The sequence below is a fragment of the Rhinopithecus roxellana genome, chromosome 5, assembly GCF_007565055.1.
Source record: "Rhinopithecus roxellana isolate Shanxi Qingling chromosome 5, ASM756505v1, whole genome shotgun sequence".
Taxonomy (NCBI): Eukaryota; Metazoa; Chordata; class Mammalia; order Primates; family Cercopithecidae; genus Rhinopithecus; species Rhinopithecus roxellana.
In genome coordinates, this window is record NC_044553.1 from 73326425 (window position 1) to 73351877 (window position 25453).

General features: G+C 39.4%; 1 protein-coding gene across 4 annotated transcripts in view; it reads left to right on the top strand.

The window, feature by feature from the left end:
• AQR (aquarius intron-binding spliceosomal factor) overlaps window positions 1-25453 on the top strand; it is a 128278-nt gene that overhangs the window by 62645 nt on the left and 40180 nt on the right. For all 4 annotated transcript variants that reach the window (XM_030930699.1, XM_030930700.1, XM_030930701.1 and 1 more), the window contains 4 exons: window positions 8541-8782; window positions 11439-11585; window positions 12172-12241; window positions 15643-15753. In XM_030930699.1, the coding sequence (XP_030786559.1) occupies window positions 8541-8782; window positions 11439-11585; window positions 12172-12241; window positions 15643-15753 (570 nt within the window). The remainder of the gene's footprint in view (window positions 1-8540; window positions 8783-11438; window positions 11586-12171; window positions 12242-15642; window positions 15754-25453) is intronic.

Genomic DNA, 25453 nt, shown 5'->3' on the forward strand with positions numbered 1-25453 from the left:
GTTGCCTGTTCACTCTGATGGTAGTTTCTTTTGCTGTGCAGAAGCTCTTTAGTTTAATTAGATCCCATTTGTCAATTTTGGCTTTTGCTGCCGTTGCTTTTGGTGTTTTAGACATGAAGTCCTTGCCCATGCCTATGTCCTGAATGGTAATCCCTAGGTTTTCTTCTAGGGTTTTTATGGTATTAGGTCTAACATTTAAGTCTCTAATCCATCTTGAATTAATTTTCGTATAAGGAGTAAGGAAAGGATCCAGTTTCAGCTTTCTACTTATGGCTAGCCAATTTTCCCAGCACCATTTATTAAATAGGGAATCCTTTCCCCATTTCTTGTTTCTCTCAGGTTTGTCAAAGATTAGAGGGCTGTAGATGTGTGGTATTATTTGTGAGGACTCTGTTCTGTTCCATTGGTCTATATCTCTGTTTTGGTACCAGTACCATGCTGTTTTGGTTACTGTAGCCTTGTAGTATAGTTTGAAGTCAGGTAGCGTGATGCCTCCAGCTTTGTTCTTTTGACTTAGGATTGTCTTGGCAATGCGGGCTCTTTTTTGGTTCCATATGAACTTTAAAGCCGTTTTTTCCAATTCTGTGAAGAAACTCATTGGTAGCTTGATGGGGATGGCATTGAATCTATAAATAACCTTGGGCAGTGTGGCCATTTTCACGATATTGATTCTTCCTATCCATGAGCATGGTATGTTCTTCCATTTGTTTGTGTCCTCTTTGATTTCACTGAGCAGTGGTTTGTAGTTCTCCTTGAAGAGGTCCTTGACATCCCTTGTAAGTTGGATTCCTAGGTATTTTATTCTCTTTGAAGCAATTGTGAATGGAAGTTCATTCCTGATTTGGCTCTCTGTTTGTCTGTTACTGGTGTATAAGAATGCTTGTGATTTTTACACATTAATTTTGTATCCTGAGACTTTGCTGAAGTTGTTTATCAGCTTAAGGAGATTTTGGGCTGAGACAATGGGGTTTTCTAAATGTATAATCATGTCATCTGCAAACAGGGACAATTTGACTTCTTCTTTTCCTAACTGAATACCCTTGATTTCTTTCTCTTGCCTGATTGCCCTAGCCAGAACTTCCAACACTATGTTGAATAGGAGCAGTGAGAGAGGGCATCCCTGTCTTGTGCCAGTTTTCAAAGGGAATTTTTCCAGTTTTTGCCCATTCAGTATGATATTGGCTGTGGGTTTGTCATAAATAGCTCTTATTATTTTGAGGTACGTTCCATCAATACCGAATTTATTGAGCGTTTTTAGCATGAAGGGCTGTTGAATTTTGTCAAAAGCCTTTTCTGCATCTATTGAGATAATCATGTGGTTCTTGTCTTTGGTTCTGTTTATATGCTGGATTACATTTATTGATTTGCGAATGTTGAACCAGCCTTGCATCCCAGGGATGAAGCCCACTTGATCATGGTGGATAAGCTTTTTGATGTGCTGCTGAATCCGGTTTGCCAGTATTTTATTGAGGATTTTTGCATCGATGTTTATGAGGGATATTGGTCTAAAATTCTCTTTTTTGTTGTGTCTCTGCCAGGCTTTGGTATGAGGATGATGTTGGCCTCATAAAATGAGTTAGGGAGGATTCCCTCTTTTTCTATTGATTGGAATAGTTTCAGAAGGAATGGTACCAGCTCCTCCTTGTACCTGTGGTAGAATTCAGCTGTGAATCCATCTGGTCCTGGACTTTTTTTGGTTGATAGGCTATTAATTATTGCCTCAATTTCAGAGCCTGCTATTGGTCTATTTAGGGATTCAACTTCTTCCAGGTTTAGTCCTGGAAGAGTGTAAGTGTCCAGGAAATTATCCATTTCTTCTAGATTTTCTAGTTGATTTGCGTAGAGGTGTTTATAGTATTCTCTGATGGTAGTTTGTATTTCTGTGGGGTCGGTGGTGATATCCCCTTTATCATTTTTTATTGCGTCTATTTGATTCTTCTCTCTTTTCTTCTTTATTAGTCTTGCTAGCGGTCTGTCAATTTTGTTGATCTTTTCAAAAAACCAACTCCTGGATTCATTGATTTTTTGGAGGGTTTTTTGTGTCTCTATCTCCTTCAGTTCTGCTCTGATCTTAGTTATTTCTTGCCTTCTGCTAGCTTTTGAATGTGTTTGCTCTTGCCTCTCTAGTTCTTTTAATTGTGATGTTAGAGTGTCAATTTTAGATCTTTCCAGCTTTGTCTTGTGGGCATTTAGTGCTATAAATTTCCCTCTACACACTGCTTTAAATGTGTCCCAGAGATTCTGGTATGTTGTATCTTTGTTCTCATTGGTTTCAAAGAACATCTTTATTTCTGCCGTCATTTCGTTATACACCCAGTAGTCATTCAGGAGCAGGTTGTTCAGTTTCCATGTAGTTGAGCGGTTTTGATTGAGTTTCTTAGTCCTGAGTTCTAGTTTGATTGCACTGTGGTCTGAGAGACAGTTTGTTATAATTTCTGTTCTCTTACATTTGCTGAGGAGTGCTTTACTTCCAATTATGTGGTCAATTTTGGAATAAGTGCGATGTGGTGCTGAGAAGAATGTATATTCTGTTGATTTGGGGTGGAGAGTTCTATAGATGTCTATTAGGTCCGCTTGGTGCAGAGATGAGTTTAATTCCTGGATATCCTTGTTAACTTTCTGTCTCGTTGATCTGTCTAATGTTGACAGTGGAGGGTTGAAGTCTCCCATTATTATTGTATGGGAGTCTAAGTCTCTCTGTAAGTCTCTAAGGACTTGCTTTTTGGATCTGGGTGCTCCTGTATTGGGTGCATATATATTTAGGATAGTTAGCTCTTCCTGTTGAATTGATCCCTTCACCATTATGTAATGGCCTTCTTTGTCTCTTTTGATCTTTGATGGTTTAAAGTCTGTTTTATCAGAGACTAGTATTGCAACCCCTGCTTTTTTGTGTTCTCCATTTGCTTGGTAGATCTTCCTCCATCCCTTTATTTTGAGCCTATGTGTGTCTCTGCATGTGAGATGGGTCTCCTGAATACAGCAGACTGATGGGTCTTGACTCTTTATCCAGTTTGCCAGTCTGTGTCTTTTAATTGGAGCATTTAGTCCATTTACATTTAAGGTTAATATTGTTATGTGTGAACTTGATCCTGCCATTATGATATTAACTGGTTATTTTGCCTGTTAGTTGATGCAGTTTCTTCCTAGCCTCGATGGTCTTTACATTTTGGCATGTTTTTGCAATGGCTGGTACCGGTTGTTCCTTTCCATGTTTAGGGCTTCCTTCAGGGTCTCTTGTAAGGCAGGCCTGGTGGTGACAAAATCTCTAGGCATTTGCTTATCTGTAAAGGATTTTATTTCTCCTTCACTTATGAAACTTAGTTTGGCTGGATATGAAATTCTGGGTTTAAAATTCTTTTCTTTAAGAACGTTGAATATTGGCCCCCACTCTCTTCTGGCTTGTAGAGTTTCTGCTGAGAGATCTGCTGTTAGTCTGATGGGCTTCCCTTTGTGGGTAACCCGACCTTTCTCTCTGGCTGCCCTTAGGATTTTTTCCTTCATTTCAACTTTGGTGAATCTGGCAATTATGTGTCTTGGAGTTGCTCTTCTCGAGGAGTATCTTTGTGGCGTTCTCTGTATTTCCTGAATGTGAATGTTGGCCTGCCCTACTAGGTTGGGGAAGTTCTCCTGGATGATATCCTGAAGAGTGTTTTCCAACTTGGTTCCATTTTCCCCCTCACTTTCAGGCACCCCAATCAGACGTAGATTTGGTCTTTTTACATAATCCCATACTTCTTGTAGGCTTTGTTCATTTCTTTTTCTTCTTTTTTCTTTTGGTTTCTCTTCTCGCTTCGTTTCATTCATTTGATCCTCAGTCGCTGATACTCTTTCTTCCAGTTGATTGAGTTGGTTACTGAAGCTTGTGCATCTGTCACGTATTTCTCGTGTCATGGTTTTCATCTCTGTCATTTCGTTTATGACCTTCTCTGCATTAATTACTCTAGCTGTCAATTCTTCCACTCTTTTTTCAAGATTTTTATTTTCTTTGCGCTGGGTACGTAATTCCTCCTTTAGCTCTGAGAAGTTTGATGGACTGAAGCCTTCTTCTCTCATCTCGTCAAAGTCATTCTCTGACCAGCTTCGATCCGTTGCTGGCGATGAGCTGCGCTCCTTTGCAGGGAGAGATGCGCCCTTATTTTTTGAATTTCCAGCTTTTCTGCCCTGCTTTTTCCCCATCTTTGTGGTTTTATCTGCCTCTGGTCTTTGATGATGGTGACGTACTGATGGGGTTTTGGTATAGGTGTCCTTCCTGTTTGATAGTTTTCCTTCTAACAGTCAGGACCCTCAGCTGCAGGTCTGTTGGAGATTGCTTGAGGTCCACTCCAGACCCTGTTTGCCTGGGTATCAGCAGCAGAGGTTGCAGAAGATAGAATATTGCTGAACAGCAAGTGTACCTGTCTGATTCTTACTTTGGAAGCTTCCTCTCAGGGGTGTACCCCACCCTGTGAGATGTGGGGTGTCAGACTGCCCCTAGTGGGGGAATGTCTCCCACTGAGGCTACTCAGGGGTCAGGGACCCACTTGAGCAGGTAGTCTGTCCCTTCTCAGATCTCAACCTCCATGTGGGGAGATCCACTGCTGTCTTCAAAGCTGTCAGACAGAGTCGTTTGCGTCTGCAGAGGTTTCTGCTGCTTTTTTGTTGTTGTTGTTTAGCTGTGCCCTGTCCCCGGAGGCGGAGTCTACAGAGACAGGCAGGTTTCCTTGAGCTGCTGTGAGCTCCACCCAGTTCGAGCTTCCCAGCGGCTTTGTTTACCTACTTAAGCCTCAGCAATGGCGGGCGCCCTTCCCCCAGCCTCGTTGCTGCCTTGCGGTTAGATCGCAGACTGCTGTACTAGCAATGAGGGAGTCTCTGTGGCCGTGGGACCTTCCCGGCCAGGTGTGGGATATAATCTCCTGGTGTGCCCGTTTGCTTAAAGTGCAGTATTGGGGTGGGAGTTAACCCAATTTTCCAGGTGTTGTGTGTCTCAGTTCCCCTGGCTAGGAAAAGGGATTCCCTTCCCCCTTGTGCTTCCCAGGTGAGGCGATGCCTTGCCCTGCTTCAGTTCTCACTGGTCGGGCTGCAACAGCTGACCAGCACCGATTGTCCGGCACTCCCTAGTGAGATGACCCCAGTACCTCAGTTGAAAATGCAGAAATCACCGGTCTTCTGTGTCGCTCGGGCTGGGAGTTGGAGACTGGAGCTGTTCCTATTCGGCCATCTTGCTCCACCCCTTGATCTTCTTAAACTCTTAACATTGATGAAATATAGAAATTTAAAGAAATTGATTTGTTAAATTATTTTGTCTTTTGAGGCATTTAAAAACTTAAAATATAGATGAATCCACATGTTATTAAGGGTCCACTTCCTTTTTTGCTTTTTGTATATTAGGTACTCAGTTAATGCCCTATTATGAAGTGAAGGAAAGCTTCCTTACTGGGGCTTCTTTTTTGAATCAAAAGTAGGTATACTTCCAAGTCACTTTAAGAAGACAGATATGGAACCTCAAGGCTCTGAATTACTATATGATATAATATATTTTTAGTCATTAGTAGGAAAGGAAGGTTTGGTGGCTCAAAGTTTTACTTTCAGAATAACTTTGTGAGGAGAAGAGTTTTATTAAAGGATAGTTTTTTAAAACCATTATTTGAAACTGTATTATAAAACTTAAACATTGAACAATTCTAGCACTTGATAATATGTAGCTTTTGTAGAAAAAATGCCTTTCTTTTCTCTTTCTCCCAAAGTACAGTACTTCTTAGACGTTCCTATCACTTTATTACTTTTATGTAACCCTGTTGTTGTGATTGAAAAAAAAAAAACCTTTCAAACAGCAGAACTTGTTCTTCATCTCTCCCTGTTGTTGAACGCAAGTGGAGATATCCTTGATTTCTCTTTGTCTTATACTCTATCTCTAATCCATCAGTGAGTTTGATTAGCTCATCACCTCTGCTGATGCCCTGTCCAAGACACCTTTATCTCACATATCCCTGCCTCCTTTCTTGTCTGTTCTTCCCCTTACACATATCCACATAGTGGCTGAATAATCCTTTTAAAATGTGAAATATACCTTGATACCCCCACTTAACATTCTTTAATGTTTTTCCATCACATTAGAAAGTTCCTACCATAACCCAGAAGGTCCTATCATTTTCTGTCTTCTGGCTACCTCTCCAACATCATTTTCTAACACTTTTTCCTTATTCACTCCATGTCAGTCACACTGTCCTTTTTGCTGTTTTTTAAAATAATCCAAGACTTTTCACATGGTTTTCCTTTTACTTAGATAATTATCCCCAGGTGTTTACATAGTTCATTTCCTCCCGTGACATGGGCAACTCTTTTTCAATGTCACCTCCTAAGAGAAGCCTTCCCTGGCAACCTTACCTAAAGTAGCATCTTCTCATCATTCTCTAGCCTATTCCCTTTATTTTTCCTCAGAGCCCTTATCATAACTGAAGATTATACATTTGTTATGTATCTGAATTCTCCATTAGAAAGCAGTGAAGCAAGCAAGTCTATGAGGGCAGGGTCTTTGTTTTGTCTGCCAGTGTGTCCTTAGCACCTAGAACTGTGCCTATTATATAGTATGTTCTTAGTAAACATTTATTGAGTGAACAAAGGATGGAGAAATCTAAGAGTTTCCAAGTTTTATAGTACCTGTGACTGTCACAGTTGATCAATTTTCAGTAAATAAATCTCAGTTACTTCACTGAAAACTAAAAAATTATTTTCTTATACTCATATGTTTGACTGTTTTATTTAGTGCCTACTGTAAGTCTGATATTGTGCTAAAATGAAGCTTATGAAGATGAAGCAGATACAGCTTACACGTTTAGAGAAGATAGAAATATAGACAAATGCTTACCATGAACAGTTAGAAGGTATCAAAAGCCTTAAAAAGGCTGTGGATGAAAGTGTCCTGAAAGTTCAAAGGAGGGATTTAGTTTCTGATCCAAGAAAGAGGGGGAATGATTAACTTGCCTATGTTTAGGAAAAAAAGAATGCTCTTTTGGTGTCTCTGGTGTTTCATTATGTACCTGTGTAACATCGCTCATTTATTGCCTTTTCTCTTTTCCGTTTGTACAACCTGTCCTAATCTGGATACTTTATTTTTTGCCTAGACAGTTATAATAGCCCCCTCTTTGTCTATGCTTGAGTCTCCTCATAGCCAGTCACCTGTTTTTCATATGTTTCCCTACTGTGTGACACTGATCATTTTACTCTCCTTCTCAGAACATTTCTTTGACTTCCTATTCATGATGAAATAAATCAAAGCTCCTTCACAAATCTTTTACTTTAGTTCAATAAAAATGCCACTTTCCTCCATGAAACCTTTCCTAATGTTAAGTGTCCCCTGCATCCATCTCTCATTTACTGTGAACTTTGTTCCCATTGTATTTTGTAACATTCTTTACTGTTTACCACATTCTGCTGCTTTTTGTTACAGTTAAGGGCATATTTTATCTTGCTACTAAAACTGTAATTTCCTTAGAGGGCAGAGCACTGATCTTATTCATCATTGTTATGTGAATATACTCATTTGGGTATTCATTCATTCACCCGTTCCGTATTTAAACTGGTCTAGATCCCTAGTCTTGTGGGAATTATATTTTAGTAGAGATTAAACAAATGATAGTAGGGATAGTAGGGTTAAAACAAATAACCAAGTACGTGAACAAGAGAATTTCAGGTAGTGATAAGTGTAAGAACATAAAGCAAGGCAACGTGATTAAAGGTGTGATTAACATATACTATCTTATCATTTTTAAAAGTTGTATAATAGTTATGATTTAAAAATTGTCGGTTTGGTTATTTTATTCTTTGAAATTGATAGCCTAGCCTCCAAATTTCTATATGTGAGATAGATCACTTTGTTGAAATGATTTTTGGAAAGTCTAAGAATTTCCCTTGGCTTTTTGTAATTACTTTTGACAGTATATATGCTCACTACTATAATGACCTTTTGTTGTAGTCCTGATTCTTTCCTTCTGAAATTTTATTTGATATTTCCTTTATTTTTATCATTTCGTTCACTTTATTTTTTATTTCTTCTCACAGTGCTAATTTTAGTATTTCTAAATTATGAGGTTTCATCACAACTGAAGCATACATTAATGTGCTTCTGGTTGTGTGTGATTTTAGCATTAAAGAACTATGGAGTATAAAGAGGGAAAACCTCCAGGAGTTTCTGAGAGGAAGTATTTTCTCTAAGGGTTTGTTCTATATTGTTTTCTTACTGCTGTATCGACTTGAGTCTGGTTTTCATCCTACTCAATAGGAGTCAAATGGTAAATTTATTTATGTCATTCTGTTTAAGTGAATTCTTAATGGATAAACTGTTCTTGCTAAGTTTGGTCTTTTGTTTAACTCAGTGTGTGGTATCAGCTGAAAATATAGCTGTTGATTCAGTCTAGCCAAGCACCTGTCAGCCAGCGGAAAATAGCTTCTTGCTCTGAAACACTCAGGAATTCTGGATTAGTGCAGCCAGCTCTGCATTCCAGTAGGTGCAAATGTTTGAGATGTCTTACTGACACAATCTTTTTCTGTCCTTTTACTGACAGGCTGTGCTGGAGACTATTCGGAACCTGATGAATACTGATTGTGTGGTACCTGACTGGCTGCATGATATCATTTTAGGTTATGGGGACCCAAGTAGCGCACATTATTCAAAAATGCCCAATCAGATTGCCACCCTTGATTTCAATGATACGTTTCTCTCCATTGAGCATTTAAAAGCCAGCTTCCCTGGTCATAATGTTAAAGTAACTGTAGAAGACCCTGCTCTACAAATACCCCCTTTCAGGTAAAGTCAGAACTGGGTATGCCCCTTTCCAGCATTCTGTAGTCAGTGTGCGTTATGCCATCAAGATTGTTAGCTAAAGTGAGTTTTGAGTACTATGTTTGAATTTTGTTTTAGCAGTCCCTACCTACACCGTGCAATCACTGGAATAGCTTTAATATATTTGAATCTATTTCTTAGGGCACAAGCTGTTTTAAGACCACAATAAAAGTAGCCTAATGCCTAATAAGGGATCAATAAATACTTATTATCTGAAGAGAACTGTACAAATATATTTATAGCATTTGACTAAAATATGTCTTTGCATTTATGCATAGTCTGGTATGTTTCTCAGCTAATACAGCTGTGTGATGTTGAACTTTGTTTTTAGGAAAAAATCTCTTTCTTTTAACTTTGCTTGCTTTCACAGATTTGAAATGTTCACAGTATAGCTGGGCACAGTGGCTCATGCATGTAATCCCAGTGACTTGGGAGGCTAAGGCAGGAGGACAGCTTGAGGCCGGGAATTCAAAACCAGCCTGGGCAACATAGTGAGACCCCATCTCTAAAAAAATTTTAAAACGTAGCCCGGCATGGTGGCACACACCTGTAATTTCAGGAACTCAGGAGGCTGAGGCAGGAGGATTGCTTGAACCCAGGAGTTTAAGGCTGCATTAAGCTATGATTGTGCCACTGTACTCCAGCCTGGGTGACAGAGGAAGACCTCATCTCTAAATAAATGAAATAAATACTCACAGTAGTCATATTTAATGTTAAATTAGCTCTGGTCTTAAAATTTAAGTGAAAACAGAACAAAGTACCTGAAATAATTGGTTGTTATTCCCTGAATTCCTTCATATGGATTAAGGCACTGAGTATACCTATGGGTGGTAGCCCACAGATTACCTTCTTAGCTACAAATTAGAAAACGCACAGCTTTTCTACTGACTGTTAAATATTTTTTATATAAATATATATAAATAATAATGTATATAATCAACCCAAACAATAATATATATATATGTAAATAAAATAATAGGCCAGGTGTGGTGGCTCATGCCTGTAATCCCAACACTTTGGGAGGTGAAGTTGAGAGGATTGTTTGAGGCCAGGAATTCCAGACCACCCTGGGCAACTGAGACCTCATCTCTATATTAAAAAAATGAAAATTAGCAAGATTTGGCGTGTGCCTGCAATCCCAGCTGCTCAGGAAGCTAAGGTGAGAGCATCACGTAAACCCAGGAGTGTGAGGCTGCAGTGAGCTATGATCACACCACTGCACTCTAGCCTGGGTGACAGAGCAAGACTCTATCTCAAAATAATAATTCTACATGTTAAATACACATATCCTTTATATACCAAACCTAGTCCTCCATACTTTCCTAATCCTATTTCTGGCAAAGACGTTTTTCTACTCCTCCATCTTGAAATCTCAGCATTATTTTTGAATCTTTTTACTCCCATAAAACTCCTGCTGTATCTCAGAGATTCCGCCTTGGGGATAGTTGTCTGTCTGCCTGTTGCCCAGCCTGGAGTGCAGTGGCGTGCACTCTCTTCTCACTGCAAGCTCTGCCTCCCGGGTTCATGCTATTCTCCTGCCTCAGCCTCCCAAGTGGCTGGGACTACAAGGCGCCCGCCACCACGCCCAGCTAATTTTTTTTTTTTTTTTGTATTTTTGGTAGAGACAGGGTTTCACCATGTTAGCCAGGATGGTCTTGATCTCCTGACCCCGTGATCCACCTGCCTCGGCCTCCCAAAGTGCTGGGATCACAAGCATGAGCCAACGCTCCCGGCCAAGGATAGTTTTTTCATGTGCCATTTGTACTGCTCCCTCGTTAGGCCCTCAGCAGTCTTTATGGTAGCAAAATCTTTCCTCTATATCTCACCTCACTAGAATCCATTACATGGTTTACTGCTAGAGCTATTCACTGCCTAGCTAAAAAGCTGATTGCTCCTATTTCTTACCAAAATAAGTACTGACCACTTAGCCTCATTGGCTCTTAGCATTCTTTGGTGTTATCTATTTTTTTTAGAATATGAAAGGCAACTGGAAAAAGTACACATAGAGAATGAATTTTTTAGTTCAATTTTAGGGACTTCATTGACTTTCCTGAGGTATCTGTGGGGAGTTACCTCCTAATCCCAGGTTATGACCCTCTGCCTTAAAAGCTTCATATTCTAGACGTGTCGTTACAAGGTTCCTGTCATAACAAGGCTTCTGTCTCTTCAGCCTTATTTTTTCTCTATGTTCAGGTGAAATACACTGCTTGTACTTGGCCTCTGCTGTTGCTTCTTTCTTCCAGGAATGTCATCCTGTTTTTGAATGTCTAAATTCTTTGAGACTCATCTTAGATGCCATCTGTCCCATGAAATTTTTTTCTGATTAAATGAAGGACAATGAATAAAACACTTTACAATGCACATGACATAGTATTTAATGTTTCTTTAAATTCTCCCTTAATTCTCCGTTAACTGGATGACTTTTTTAAATCTGAAAACTCTCAACACTTTAATGCTTGTAACTCTACCATTTTCAGAGTTTACATACAGGTAGTGAGTTCCTTTAAGCCAGAAATGTTTCTTACTCCTGTGATGATTGTGCTTACAATGTCATGCACCAGATAGGTAATCAGTAAATCCTTGTTAATTGTAAAAATGAACAAAAGTTTTGGTCTTGTAGGATAACTTTTCCAGTAAGAAGTGGAAAAGGGAAGAAAAGGAAAGATACGGATGTGGAAGATGAAGACACCGAGGAGGCAAAAACCTTAATTGTTGAGCCCCATGTTATTCCTAATAGGGGTCCTTATCCTTATAATCAACCCAAACGGTAATTTTACTACCTATTCTAATTGTAATAATGATAATAGTTTGCCATTTCAACTGCATTAGGAATGTTTTTAAATTTTGTTTCTTTTACAACTCCACAAAACTGTTTCTGAACCCTCTTTCTTTCTATTCTGTCAGTCAGCTGAATAACTGACATTTTAGGCCATTCTGTAGTCATAATATTTCAAAAAGAAACATTTTCAGGTACTGTGAGAAATAAATGTTAGAGGGCTACCTTAATTTGAGCAAGGGGTTCTTACTTCATGAGCCTGTGTTACATACAACAGTAGCCCTAATGCATGTGTTCCATAACTAGTAAGTTGGCATTATATTTAGTATTAGAATGGGAACTAGAACCTTGGCACTCCAAATGAGGTCTGGGATGGGCTAAGTACTGAAAAGTAACTATAATTCCATTGTAATTGTCTGTATTAGTGGGTAGAGGTGAAGGGAGTCATTCAGAAGAGATTGAGAGAACTGAGGTAAATACAGAGCAGATGTTTAGACCACTGGTCATTGTTGTCTAAATTTGTATTATACTAGGTATCATTTATCTGTACCAACTTTTTATTAACTCTTACTTGCAGTAATACGATTCAGTTCACTCATACACAGATAGAAGCCATCCGTGCTGGAATGCAGCCTGGGCTGACTATGGTAAGATAATTGTTATACCTGTTTGTTTGTTTGTTTGTTTTCTGAGACAGAGTTTTGCTCTTGTTGCCCACGCTGGAGTGCAGTGGTGCAGTGGTGCAGTGGTGCGATCTCAGCTCACTGCACCCTCCACCTCCCAGGCTCAAGTGATTCTCCTGCCTCAGCCTCCCAAGTAGCTGAGATTACAGGCACCCGCCACCATGCCCAGCTAATTTTTTGTGTTTTCAGTAGAGGCAAGGTTTTGCCGTGTTGGCCAGTCTTGCCTCGAACTCCTGACCTCAGGTGATCCACCCACCTCGGCCTCCCAAAGTGTTGGGATTACAGGCGTGAGCCACCGCACCCAGCCACACCTTTTTTTTTTTTTTTAAACGTAGATTAAGACTAGAAGTAAGTAACAGATTTTAGAATGTGTTCTATTTGAAGTACAGCAACCCCGCTGAATTTAAGTGTTTATAAGCAAATATAGGTTCTTACACATTTAGAGATCTTGCTGCTCACTTCAGTGTTCATAAAGTTTTATTAGAACATGACTGTGCCCATTTTTTAAAAGTTTTATTTTTAATTGACATGATTGTGCATATTTATGGGGTATGAGGTGATGTTTTGATGACTGTATACATTGTGTAATGATCAAATTAGGGTAATTAGCAAATATATCATCCACTTGTTTTCTGCATTGCTTGTGGCCATTTTTGTGCTGCAATGGCAGAGATAAGTACTTGCAACAGAGATTGCTTAGCCTGCAAAGACGAAAATGCTTCCTCTCTGGCTCTTTACAGAAAAAATCTGCTGACAACTGATTTAGAAGTGTGTTTAATTTTTAAGTATTTGGAGGTTTCCCTCTAATCTGCCAGTTACTGATTTCTGGTCAGAGTGTATTATGGTCAGAGAACGTATTGTATGATTTTAATTTTTTGGTTTTTGCTTTTTAAATTTGTTAAAATTTGTGTTATGGCCCAGCATATGATCTCTTTTGGTGACTATTTCATGTACACTTGAAAATAATGTGTATTCTGTTGTTTTGGAGTGGGTTGTCCTATAAATGTTAATTAGATCCATTTCGTTGATGTTATTATTTAATTTTTCTCTATCATTGCTGATTTTCTGTCTGTTGTTTTGTCGATTACTGAAAGCAGACTGTTGAAGTCTCTCAATATAATTATGAATTTGTCTGTTTCTCCTTTAGGTCTGTCAATTTTTGCTTAATGTATTTTGAAGCTTCATGGATAAGTGCTTCACACCTTTAGGGTTGTTACGTTGTCATGGTGAATTGGCCCCATTTATTATTATGTAATGTCTGTCTTCATTGATGGAAGTTTTCTTTGCTCTGAAGTCTACTTTGTCTGATATTAATATTGTTACTGCAGCTTTCTTTTAAGTCATGTTTGCATGATATTTCTTTTTCTGTCATTTTACTTCTATTTGTCGTTATATTTGAAGTGAGTTTCTTATAAACAGCATATACTTTAGGTATGTTGCTTTATTCATTCTGAGAGTCTCTGTCTTTCAACTTGGTGTTTATTCACATTTAATGCAAATTAATGGACACATTATTTATTAAATAAATAAAAAATGTGGCTTATCATTTTTTATTTATTTTCTATTTGTTCCCTTTATTTTGTATTCTTCTGTTTCCCTTTTCCTGCCTTGCATTGTGTTATTTGAATAGTTTTGAGTATTATGTTTTTATTTATTATATTTGTTTCTTTTTGTTTTTTTGAGACAGTCTCACTTTGTAGCCTAGGCTGAAGTGTAGTGGCACCATCTTACCTCACTGCAACCTCTGCTTTCTCAGGTTCAAGTGATTCTTGTGCCTCAGCCACCTGAGTAGCTGGGATTACAGGTGTGCACCACCACGGCCAGCTGATTCTTTTGTATTTTTAGTAGAGAATTGGTTTTCACTATGTTGGTCAGGCTGGTCTTGAACTCCTGGCCTCGAGTGATCTGCCTCCCTCAGCCTCCCAAAGTGCTGAGATTACAGGTGTGAGCCACTGTGCCTGGCCTATCATATTGTTTCATTATATTTTTGGGTGTAGTGTTTTCTTAATGGCTGCTCTAGGAATTTGCAATATACTTCACTTTTCAAAGCCTACTTACAATCAGTATTATGTCACTTCAGGTTGAATGGCGAATACTTACTCCCATAAAGATTCCTTTACCTTCCTTCCCCTTTTATATTGTAGTTGTTTTGTGTGTTATGTCTAAATACATTAAGATACCATCAGGTAGTATTAGAATTTTTGCTTTCACCTGTATACGTATTTTAAAGAACTCTAGAGGAAAAAATAGCCTCTTACTATATTTGCCATTTATTCTATATTCCTGATATTCCAAGTTTCCTCTGGTAGCATTTTCTTTTTTTTTTTTTTTTTTTTTTTTTTTGAGACGGAGTCTCGCTCTGTCACCCAGGCTGGAGTACAGTGGCCAGATCTCAGCTCACTGCAAGCTCCGCCTCCCGGGCTCACGCCATTCTCCTGCCTCAGCCTCCCGAGTAGCTGGGACTACAGGCGCCGCCACCTCGCCCGGCTAGTTTTTTGTATTTTTAGTAGAGACAGGGTTTCACTGTGTTAGCCAGGATGGTCTCGATCTCCTGACCTCGTGATCCGCCCGTCTCGGCCTCCCAAAGTGCTGGGATTACAGGCTTGAGCCACCGCGCCCGGCCATTATTTTCTTTCTGTCTGAAGAACTTTTTTTTTTTAATCACTTTTTATAACATATCTACTAGATATGAGTTAGTTTTGTTTTTCTTCATGCAAGAATGTCTCTAATTCATCTTCATAAAAGATATTTCACGTCGACATAGAATTGTGGGTTGATAGTCCTTCCTTTTAGCACTCTAAGTGTTCTTACACTTCTTCTGATTTCCATGTTTTCTGATGACAAATCCAAAGTCATTTTAAATATCTTTTTGTTGTATGTGATGTATCATTTTTCTCTGGTTGCTATCGGGATTCTTTTTCTTTGTTTTTGGTTGTAACCATTTAATTTTGGTATATCTGAGCTTGGATTTCTTTGGGGTTATTCTCTTGGGGTTCACTGAGCTGCTTGAATCTGTAGATTTATGTCTTTTGCCATATTTAGGAAATTTTCAGCCATGATTTTTCAAAAATTTTGTCTATGCCATACTCTTTTTCCTCTCCTTAGAATTTGTTGACATGAGTGTTAGACTTGTTAATGTTGTTCTATAGATTCATGAGTCTCTATTTTTTTCAATCTTTTTTTCTGTGTAGCTTCCTGATCTATCTCAGAGTTCACCAGCTCTTCCTCTATCTTGTTCATTCTGTTATTGGACCCATCTACTGAATTTGTTAATTTTATCTTTCAGGTCTGTACTTCACATTTTCTTACAATGTGTGATAACTGTGATGACTTAGTAGTTTGCTATGTGTTCATCTTCTTTTTAGGTTGTGGGCCCACCTGGTACAGGCAAAACAGATGTGGCAGTTCAGATCATATCTAACATCTACCACAATTTCCCAGAACAGAGGACTCTAATTGTTACTCATTCCAATCAGGTAAATGACTCCGTATGTGTGTGTGTGTGTGTGTGTGTGTGTGCACGCGCGTGCGCACGCGTGCGTGTGTGCATACAGGTTAGGGGTTGAGGGGGAGGTAAGGGTGGGATACAATAAGTTCCTCTTCAAGAAATCTAGTTTCTTCATTCTTTGTTCTCCATTTTTCTGAGCCTGGCCTACGTGTTCCTTAACATATTCTGGCATGCCTAAGTCTCAGCCGGTTTGTGGCTCACATTCTCTCCCTTACTTGGGAATGCATTAGCTCCTAGTTTCCCATGAGGACCCCCTCGTCTCCCTTGCTTCCCCGTCACACAGTGACCATATCTAGAAAACCTTACGTTTTAGCCAATCAGGGTAGTTTAGATTGTGCAGTCTTACTCCAGCCAATGGGGAAAGGACACAGATATAGGGGTTGCGTTAGGAGTAAAAACCCTTCTCTCCTTTGTTCCGTGTGCTCTTGTGAACGTGACTGACGCAGGTAGCACCCACCTGCAGAAGTAAATTGCCTTGCTGAGAAAACTTTTTGTCTGAGTGCTAGTTCTTCCTTGCGGCATTGAGCACTTGTTCCTAACAAGGAAGGAGCAGGGGATTCATGAAATGAATGTATTAATAGATGGTTTCTCCTTGTATGAAAATCTGATCATGGGTACTACAGAATACCAGAAAAAGCTAATTGGTATAGTTGGTTCCTGACTTTTGGTTCGACTTTTATTCTGATCTATAATATTTTGACTTTATGGTGGTGTGAAAACAATATGAATTCAGTAGAAATTGTAGTTCAGGTACCCATACAACCATTCTGTTTGTCATTCTTATTTCACTATTTAATATATTATATGAGATAGTCCACATTTCAGTATAAAATAGGCACACTGTGTTAGATGATTTTGCTCAGGTATAGGCTAATATATGTGTTATGAGTATGTTTTACATAGGCTAGGCTAAGCCGTGGTGTTCAGTAGGTTAGGTGTGTTAAATGTATTTTCAACTTAGGAGATTTTCAACTTTTGATAGGTTTATTGGAATGTAACCCCATTGTAAGTTGAGGAGTATCTCCTTTTGAGCTACTCTTGGATTATCACTGCTTGTAATGAGACAACACTGAGAGATACATAAAAGCAATCTTTTATTTCTACTGGAGAGGGTCGTAATGTGAAAAAGCTAAGACTATATTTGGATATATGGTTAGATATTTGGATTAAATTAAATTGCCATTTTTTTCCTTTCTTCTACACTAAACTAGAGCTTTTACTTTGAGATTTATAAGCATTAACTGTTTTTTTTATTTTTATTTTTTATTATTATACTTTAAGTTCTAGGGTACATGTGCATAACGTGCAGGTTTGTTACATATGTATACTTGTGCCATGTTGGTGTGCTGCACCCATCAATTCATCAGCACCCATCAATTCGTCATTTATATCAAGTATAACTCCCAATGCAATCCCTCCCCCCGCCACCCCCATGATAGGTCCCGGTGTGTGATGTTCCCCTTCCCGTGTCCAAGTGATGTCATTGTTCAGTTCCCACCTATGAGTGAGAACATGCGGTGTTTGGTTTTCTGTTCTTGTGATAGTTTGCTAAGAATGATGGTTTCCAGCTGCATCCATGTCCCTACAAAGGACGCAAACTCATGCTTTTTTATGGCTGCATAGTATTCCATGGTGTATATGTGCCACATTTTCTTAATCCAGTCTGTCACAGATGGACATTTGGGTTGATTCCAAGTCTTTGCTATTGTGAATAGTGTCGCAATAAACATACGTGTGCATGTGTCTTTTTTTTTTTTTTTTTGAGACAGAGTCTCGCTTTGTCGCCCAGGCTGGAGTGCAGTGGCCGGATCTCAGCTCACTGCAAGCTTGCCTCCCGGGTTTACGCCATTCTCCCGCCTCAGCCTCCCGAGTAGCTGGGACTACAGGCACCCGCCACGTCGCCCGGCTAGTTTTTTGTATTTTTTTAGTAGAAACGGGGTTTCACCGTGTTAGCCAGGATGGTCTCGATCTCCTGACCTCGTGATCTGCCCGTCTCGGCCTCCCAAAGTGCTGGGATTACAGGCTTGAGCCACCGCGCCCGGCGCATGTGTCTTTATAGCAGCATGATTTATAATCCTTTGGGTATACACCCAGTAGTGGGATGGCTGGGTCATATGGTACATCTAGTTCTAGATCCTTGAGGAATTGCCATACTGTTTTCCATAATGGTTGAACTAGTTTTACAATCCCACCAACAGTGTAAAAGTATTCCTATTTCTCCACATCCTCTCCAGCACCTGTTGTTTCCTGACTTTTTAATGATTGCATTCTAACTGGTGTGAGATGGTATCTCATTGTGGTTTTGATTTGCATTTCTCTGATGGCCAGTGATGAGCATTTTTTCGTGTGTCTGTTGGCTGTATGCATGTCTTCTTTTGAGAAATGTCTGTTCATATCCTTTGCCCACTTTTTGATGGGGTTGTTTGTTTTTTTCTTGTAAATTTGTTTGAGTTCTTTGTAGGTTCTGGATATCAGCCCTTTGTCAGATGAGTAGATTGCAAAAATTTTCTCCCATTCTGTAGGTTGCCTGTTCACTCTGATGGTAGTTTCTTTTGCTGTGCAGAAGCTCTTTAGTTTAATTAGATCCCATTTGTCAATTTTGGCTTTTGCTGCCGTTGCTTTTGGTGTTTTAGACATGAAGTCCTTGCCCATGCCTATGTCCTGAATGGTAATCCCTAGGTTTTCTTCTAGGGTTTTTATGGTATTAGGTCTAACATTTAAGTCTCTAATCCATCTTGAATTAATTTTCGTATAAGGAGTAAGGAAAGGATCCAGTTTCAGCTTTCTACTTATGGCTAGCCAATTTTCCCAGCACCATTTATTAAATAGGGAATCCTTTCCCCATTTCTTGTTTCTCTCAGGTTTGTCAAAGATCAGATGGCTGTAGATGTGTGGTATTATTTGTGAGGACTCTGTTCTGTTCCATTGGTCTATATCTCTGTTTTGGTACCAGTACCATGCTGTTTTGGTTACTGTAGCCTTGTAGTATAGTTTGAAGTCAGGTAGCGTGATGCCTCCAGCTTTGTTCTTTTGACTTAGGATTGTCTTGGCAATGCGGGCTCTTTTTTGGTTCCATATGAACTTTAAAGCCGTTTTTTCCAATTCTGTGAAGAAACTCATTGGTAGCTTGATGGGGATGGCATTGAATCTATAAATAACCTTGGGCAGTGTGGCCATTTTCACGATATTGATTCTTCCTATCCATGAGCATGGTATGTTCTTCCATTTGTTTGTGTCCTCTTTGATTTCACTGAGCAGTGGTTTGTAGTTCTCCTTGAAGAGGTCCTTGACATCCCTTGTAAGTTGGATTCCTAGGTATTTTATTCTCTTTGAAGCAATTGTGAATGGAAGTTGATTCCTGATTTGGCTCTCTGTTTGTCTGTTACTGGTGTATAAGAATGCTTGTGATTTTTACACATTAATTTTGTATCCTGAGACTTTGCTGAAGTTGCTTATCAGCTTAAGGAGATTTTGGGCTGAGACAATGGGGTTTTCTAAATATACAATCATGTCATCTGCAAACAGGGACAATTTGACTTCTTCTTTTCCTAACTGAATACCCTTGATTTCTTTCTCTTGCCTGATTGCCCTAGCCAGAACTTGCAACACTATGTTGAATAGGAGCGGTGAGAGAGGGCATCCCTGTCTTGTGCCAGTTTTCAAAGGGAATTTTTCCAGTTTTTGCCCATTCAGTATGATATTGGCTGTGGGTTTGTCATAAATAGCTCTTATTATTTTGAGGTACGTTCCATCAATACCGAATTTATTGAGCGTTTTTAGCATGAAGGGCTATTGAATTTTGTCAAAAGCCTTTTCTGCATCTATTGAGATAATCATGTGGTTCTTGTCTTTGGTTCTGTTTATATGCTGGATTACATTTATTGATTTGCGAATGTTGAACCAGCCTTGCATCCCAGGGATGAAGCCCACTTGATCATGGTGGATAAGTTTTTTGATGTGCTGCTGAATCTGGTTTGCCAGTATTTTATTGAGGATTTTTGCATCGATGTTCATCAGGGATATTAGTCTAAAATTCTCTTTTTTTGTTGTGTCTCTGCCAGGCTTTGGTATGAGGATGATGTTGGCCTCATAAAATGAGTTAGGGAGGATTCCCTCTTTTTCTATTGATTGGAATAGTTTCAGAAGGAATGGTACCAGCTCCTCCTTGTACCTGTGGTAGAATTCAGCTGTGAATCCATCTGGTCCTGGACTTTTTTTGGTTGATAGGCTATTAATTATTGCCTCAATTTCAGAGCCTGCTATTGGTCTATTTAGGGATTCAACTTCTTCCAGGTTTAGTCTTGGAAGAGTGTAAGTGTCCAGGAAATTATCCATTTCTTCTAGATTTTCTAGTTGATTTGCGTAGAGGTGTTTATAGTATTCTCTGATGGTAGTTTGTATTTCTGTGGGGTCGGTGGTGATATCCCCTTTATCATTTTTTATTGCGTCTATTTGATTCTTCTCTCTTTTCTTCTTTATTAGTCTTGCTAGCGGTCTGTCAATTTTGTTGATCTTTTCAAAAAACCAAGTCCTGGATTCATTGATTTTTTGGAGGGTTTTTTGTGTCTCTATCTCCTTCAGTTCTGCTCTGATCTTAGTTATTTCTTGCCTTCTGCTAGATTTTGAATGTGTTTGCTCTTGCTTCTCTAGTTCTTTTAATTGTGATGTTAGAGTGTCAGTTTTAGATCTTTCCAGCTTTGTCTTGTGGGCATTCAGTGCTATAAATTTCCCTCTACACACTGCTTTAAATGTGTCCCAGAGATTCTGGTATGTTTATCTTTGTTCTCATTGGTTTCAAAGAACATCTTTATTTCTGCCGTCATTTCGTTATGTACCCAGTAGTCATTCAGGAGCAGGCTGTTCAGTTTCCATGTAGTTGAGCGGTTTTGATTGAGTTTCTTAGTCCTGAGTTCTAGTTTGATTGCACTGTGGTCTGAGAGACAGTTTGTTATAATTTCTGTTCTTTTACATTTGCTGAGGAGTGCTTTACTTCCAATTATGTGGTCAATTTTGGAATAAGTGCGATGTGGTGCTGAGAAGATTGTATATTCTGTTGATTTGGGGTGGAGAGTTCTATAGATGTCTATTAGGTCCGCTTGGTGCAGAGATGAGTTCAATTCCTGGATATCTTTGTTAACTTTCTGTCTCGTTGATCTGTCTAATGTTGACAGTGGAGTGTTGAAGTCTCCCATTATTATTGTATGGGAGTCTAAGTCTCTTTGTAAGTCTCTAAGGACTTGCTTTATGAATTTGGGTGCTCCTGTATTGGGTGCATATATATTTAGGATAGTTAGCTCTTCCTGTTGAATTGATCCCTTCACCATTATGTAATGGCCTTGTCTCTTTTGATCTTTGATGGTTTAAAGTCTGTTTTATCAGAGACTAGTATTGCAACCCCTGCTTTTTTGTGTTCTCCATTTGCTTGGTAGATCTTCCTCCATCCCTTTATTTTGAGCCTATGTGTGTCTCTGCATGTGAGATGGGTCTCCTGAATACAGCAGACTGATGGGTCTTGACTCTATCCAGTTTGCCAGTCTGTGTCTTTTAATTGGAGCATTTAGTCCATTTACATTTAAGGTTAATATTGTTATGTGTGAACTTGATCCTGCCATTATGATATTAACTGGTTATTTTGCCCGTTAGTTGATGCAGTTTCTTCCTAGCCTCGATGGTCTTTACATTTTGGCATGTTTTTGCAATGGCTGGTACCGGTTGTTCCTTTCCATGTTTAGGGCTTCCTTCAGGGTCTCCTGTAAGGCAGGCTTGGTGGTGACAAAATCTCTAGGCATTTGCTTATCTGTAAAGGATTTTATTTCTCCTTCACTTATGAAACTTAGTTTGGCTGGATATGAAATTCTGGGTTTAAAATTCTTTTCTTTAAGAACGTTGAATATTGGCCCCCACTCTCTTCTGGCTTGTAGAGTTTCTGCTGAGAGATCTGCTGTTAGTCTGATGGGCTTCCCTTTGTGGGTAACCCGACCTTTCTCTCTGGCTGCCCTTAGGATTTTTTCCTTCATTTCAACTTTGGTGAATCTGGCAATTATGTGTCTTGGAGTTGCTCTTCTCGAGGAGTATCTTTGTGGCGTTCTCTGTATTTCCTGAATGTGAATGTTGGCCTGCCCTACTAGGTTGGGGAAGTTCTCCTGGATGATATCCTGAAGAGTGTTTTCCAACTTGGTTCCATTTTCCCCCTCACTTTCAGGCACCCCAATCAGACGTAGATTTGGTCTTTTTACATAATCCCATACTTCTTGTAGGCTTTGTTCATTTCTTTTTCTTCTTTTTTCTTTTGGTTTCTCTTCTCGCTTCGTTTCATTCATTTGATCCTCAATCGCTGATACTCTTTCTTCCAGTTGATCAAGTCAGTTACTGAAACTTGTGGATGTGTCACGTATTTCTCGTGTCATGGTTTTCATCTCTGTCATTTCGTTTATGACCTTCTCTGCATTAATTATTCTAGCTATCAATTCTTCCACTCTTTTTTCAAGATTTTTAGTTTCTTTGCGCTGGGTACGTAATTCCTCCTTTAGCTCTGAGAAGTTTGATGGACTGAAGCCTTCTTCTCTCATCTCGTCATAGTCATTCTCTGACCAGCTTCGATCCGTTGCTGGCGATGAGCTGCGCTCCTTTGCAGGGGGAGATGCGCCCTTATTTTTTGAATTTCCAGCTTTTCTGCCCTGCTTTTTCCCCATCTTTGTGGTTTTATCTGTCTCTGGTCTTTGATGATGGTGACGTACTGATGGGGTTTTGGTATAGGTGTCCTTCCTGTTTGATAGTTTTCCTTCTAACAGTCAGGACCCTCAGCTGTAGGTCTGTTGGAGATTGTTTGAGGTCCACTCCAGATCCTGTTTGCCTGGGTATCAGCAGCAGAGGTTGCAGAAGATAGAATATTGCTGAACAGCAAGTGTACCTGTCTGATTCTTACTTTGGAAGCTTCTTCTCAGGGGTGTACCCCACGCTGTGAGATGTGGGGTGTCAGACTGCCCCTAGTGGGGGATGTCTCCCAGTGAGGCTACTCAGGGGTCAGGGACCCACTTGAGCAGGCAGTCTGTCCCTTCTCAGATCTCAACCTCCGTGTGGGGAGATCCACTGCTCTCTTCAAAGCTGTCAGACAGAGTCGTTTGCGTCTGCAGAGGTTTCTGCTGCTTTTTTTGTTGTTGTTGTTTAGCTGTGCCCTGTCCCCAGAGGTGGAGTCTACAGAGACAGGCAGTTTTCCTTGAGCTGCTGTGAGCTCCACCCAGTCGAGCTTCCCAGCGGCTTTGTTTACCTACTTAAGCCTCAGCAATGGCGGGCGCCCCTCCCCCAGCCTCACTGCTGCCTTGCGGTTAGATCGCAGACTGCTGTGCTAGCAATGAGGGAGGCTCCGTGGCTGTGGGACCCTCCCGGCCAGGTGTGGGATATAATCTCCTGGTGTGCCCGATTGCTTAAAGTGCAGTATTGGGGTGGGAGTTACCCGATTTTCCAGGTGTTGTGTGTCTCAGTTCCCCTGGCTAGGAAAAGGGATTCCCTTCCCCCTTGCGCTTCCCAGGTGAGGCGATGCCTTGCCCTGCTTCAGCTCTCACTGGTCGGGCTTCAGCAGCTGACCAGCACAGATTGTCCGGCACTGCCTAGTGAGATGACCCCAGTACCTCAGTTGAAAATGCAGAAATCACCGGTCTTCTGTGTCGCTCGGGCTGGGAGTTGGAGACTGGAGCTGTTCCTATTCGGCCATCTTGCTCCGTCCCCTATAAGCATTAACTCTTATTGGGAGTATTTTTATTCCTTTAGTAGAATGAATATTCCTGAAAGACTAAGGTCTAAAGTGCATTGATGCTGGATTAAATTTCAAATTCATGTGAAATGTACACCTGTAATACATGAAGGGAGTGTATTCTACGTTAGTCATTCTCAAGCTGTCAGAAATGAGGGAAGAACAATGAACATTTATTAGATCTGCTATAAAATGATACAGGCAACTCTGAGAACATCCTGAAGCACATGATGAAATTTACATGGTAGTCAAAACCTCTGAAAGTTTTTTCTCGGAGTTTATGTTAACAGTGGTGACTTCAGTTGACCAGTCTTAGAAAGAATTGGTATACACAGAAGCATTCCAAAAACAAGTGTTATTGGAATGCCAAATATCAGTTATTCTGGTGATCATTAACTTTTAATTTATAAAGTTTTAAAACTAATACTGTTCAGTTCATTTGCCTGACATTTTTATATATTTTGAAGTTTACAAGTACTAAACTTATCCAATATACTGAATATCTGTTATACATAATTATATAATAACATACTACATAATAATATATTGGACATAACACATCCAATATACTGAATTTGTGAGAGTTGAAGGGGGATCAATTTGAACTTTGTCTTGATAAAAGAAACAAATTATGAAAAGAAGTTTTTTTCTTCTGTTTATAAAATTTGTTCTGTAATATGCCTATTGTAAATTCTTAGAATAAACAAAGAATAATTCATGTGTTGTTTTAACATATTTTTTACTGTTTTGTCATACCTTGATATGGCTTTCTACAGTTATCCTCTACTTTATGATTGATTTGTATAGCACAATCATTGAAAAGATTAATTTGCAAAAATAGACACCTAATTCTCTGCTTGCTAAACACCTGCCTTGGTTTTTTGACATTCAGCTCATTTCCCTTGATGCCCATCAAATTGATTGTTTTCCTTCAGTTAACTGTTTTGTGTGCCAGATCTTCATTTGCATGTATAATTCAAGTAGTTTTCCAAAATCACTCTAATTCACAATGAAATCATGTCATTTTTTTGGGGATAATAGTGTGTAAGTTTGTGGGGCTTTTGTTTTTTGTTTTTTTGTTTTTACTTTTACTCTAAATCTGTGTGGTTCTTGAGTTTGAATAGTGAAGGTTTGGATAGCGAGTAACACCATGTAATCTGCTGTGTTGGGTGCTGAGTTTTGGATGATGAGTATCAAGAGTTTGGATAGTGGGGGATTTTTCTGAAAAGTTAGTTAAATCTCTTCAGTTTCAGAGCTCAGATTGCTGAAATTTCAATGGTAAAGGATATCTGTATCTACATTATATAACCTAGGTGTTTATACGACTGGATGTTGACTTCACAGACAGGGTTGAACTAGTGATAAGTGAGGAGAGATGTTTGAATGGCGGCTCTTTTTTAAATAATACCTTAATTAGTGAATCTTTCCATACTATGAAACTTTTGCCTTTCTGTAAAACCTTGTAACTGCAGAAGTTCAGATAATGAATACTAGGATTTGAGGGAACCCTAATTATGAACATTTCATAGATAGAAAGTAATAACTTTTAAATGACTTTCATCAGAATAGTTTGCAATGAATGAGTGCTCTGCTCTTTATTATATTGAGAACATTAGACTTTCAGACTAAGATTTGAAAAAGATGCAATTTACGTTTTCACCTTCTGGTCCTCTTAAATGTATTCTACCTACACACTCACTGCCTTCTTACTGTCTTTCTCCAACTGCAAAAACTTTTTCAGTTCTCTGCAACCCAAGGAAATGCTGTTGAATGAAATGAAACTCAGTGTGGTTGTTTATTTTAGGGATCGTTACAACTTAGAAGAAATAGCATCTGAGTCAGTGCCTTTCTTGTTTCATAAATTAAAAGCAGATGTTTAATGGGTGGGTGGTTTTATGGTTTCTAGTTATCCATACAG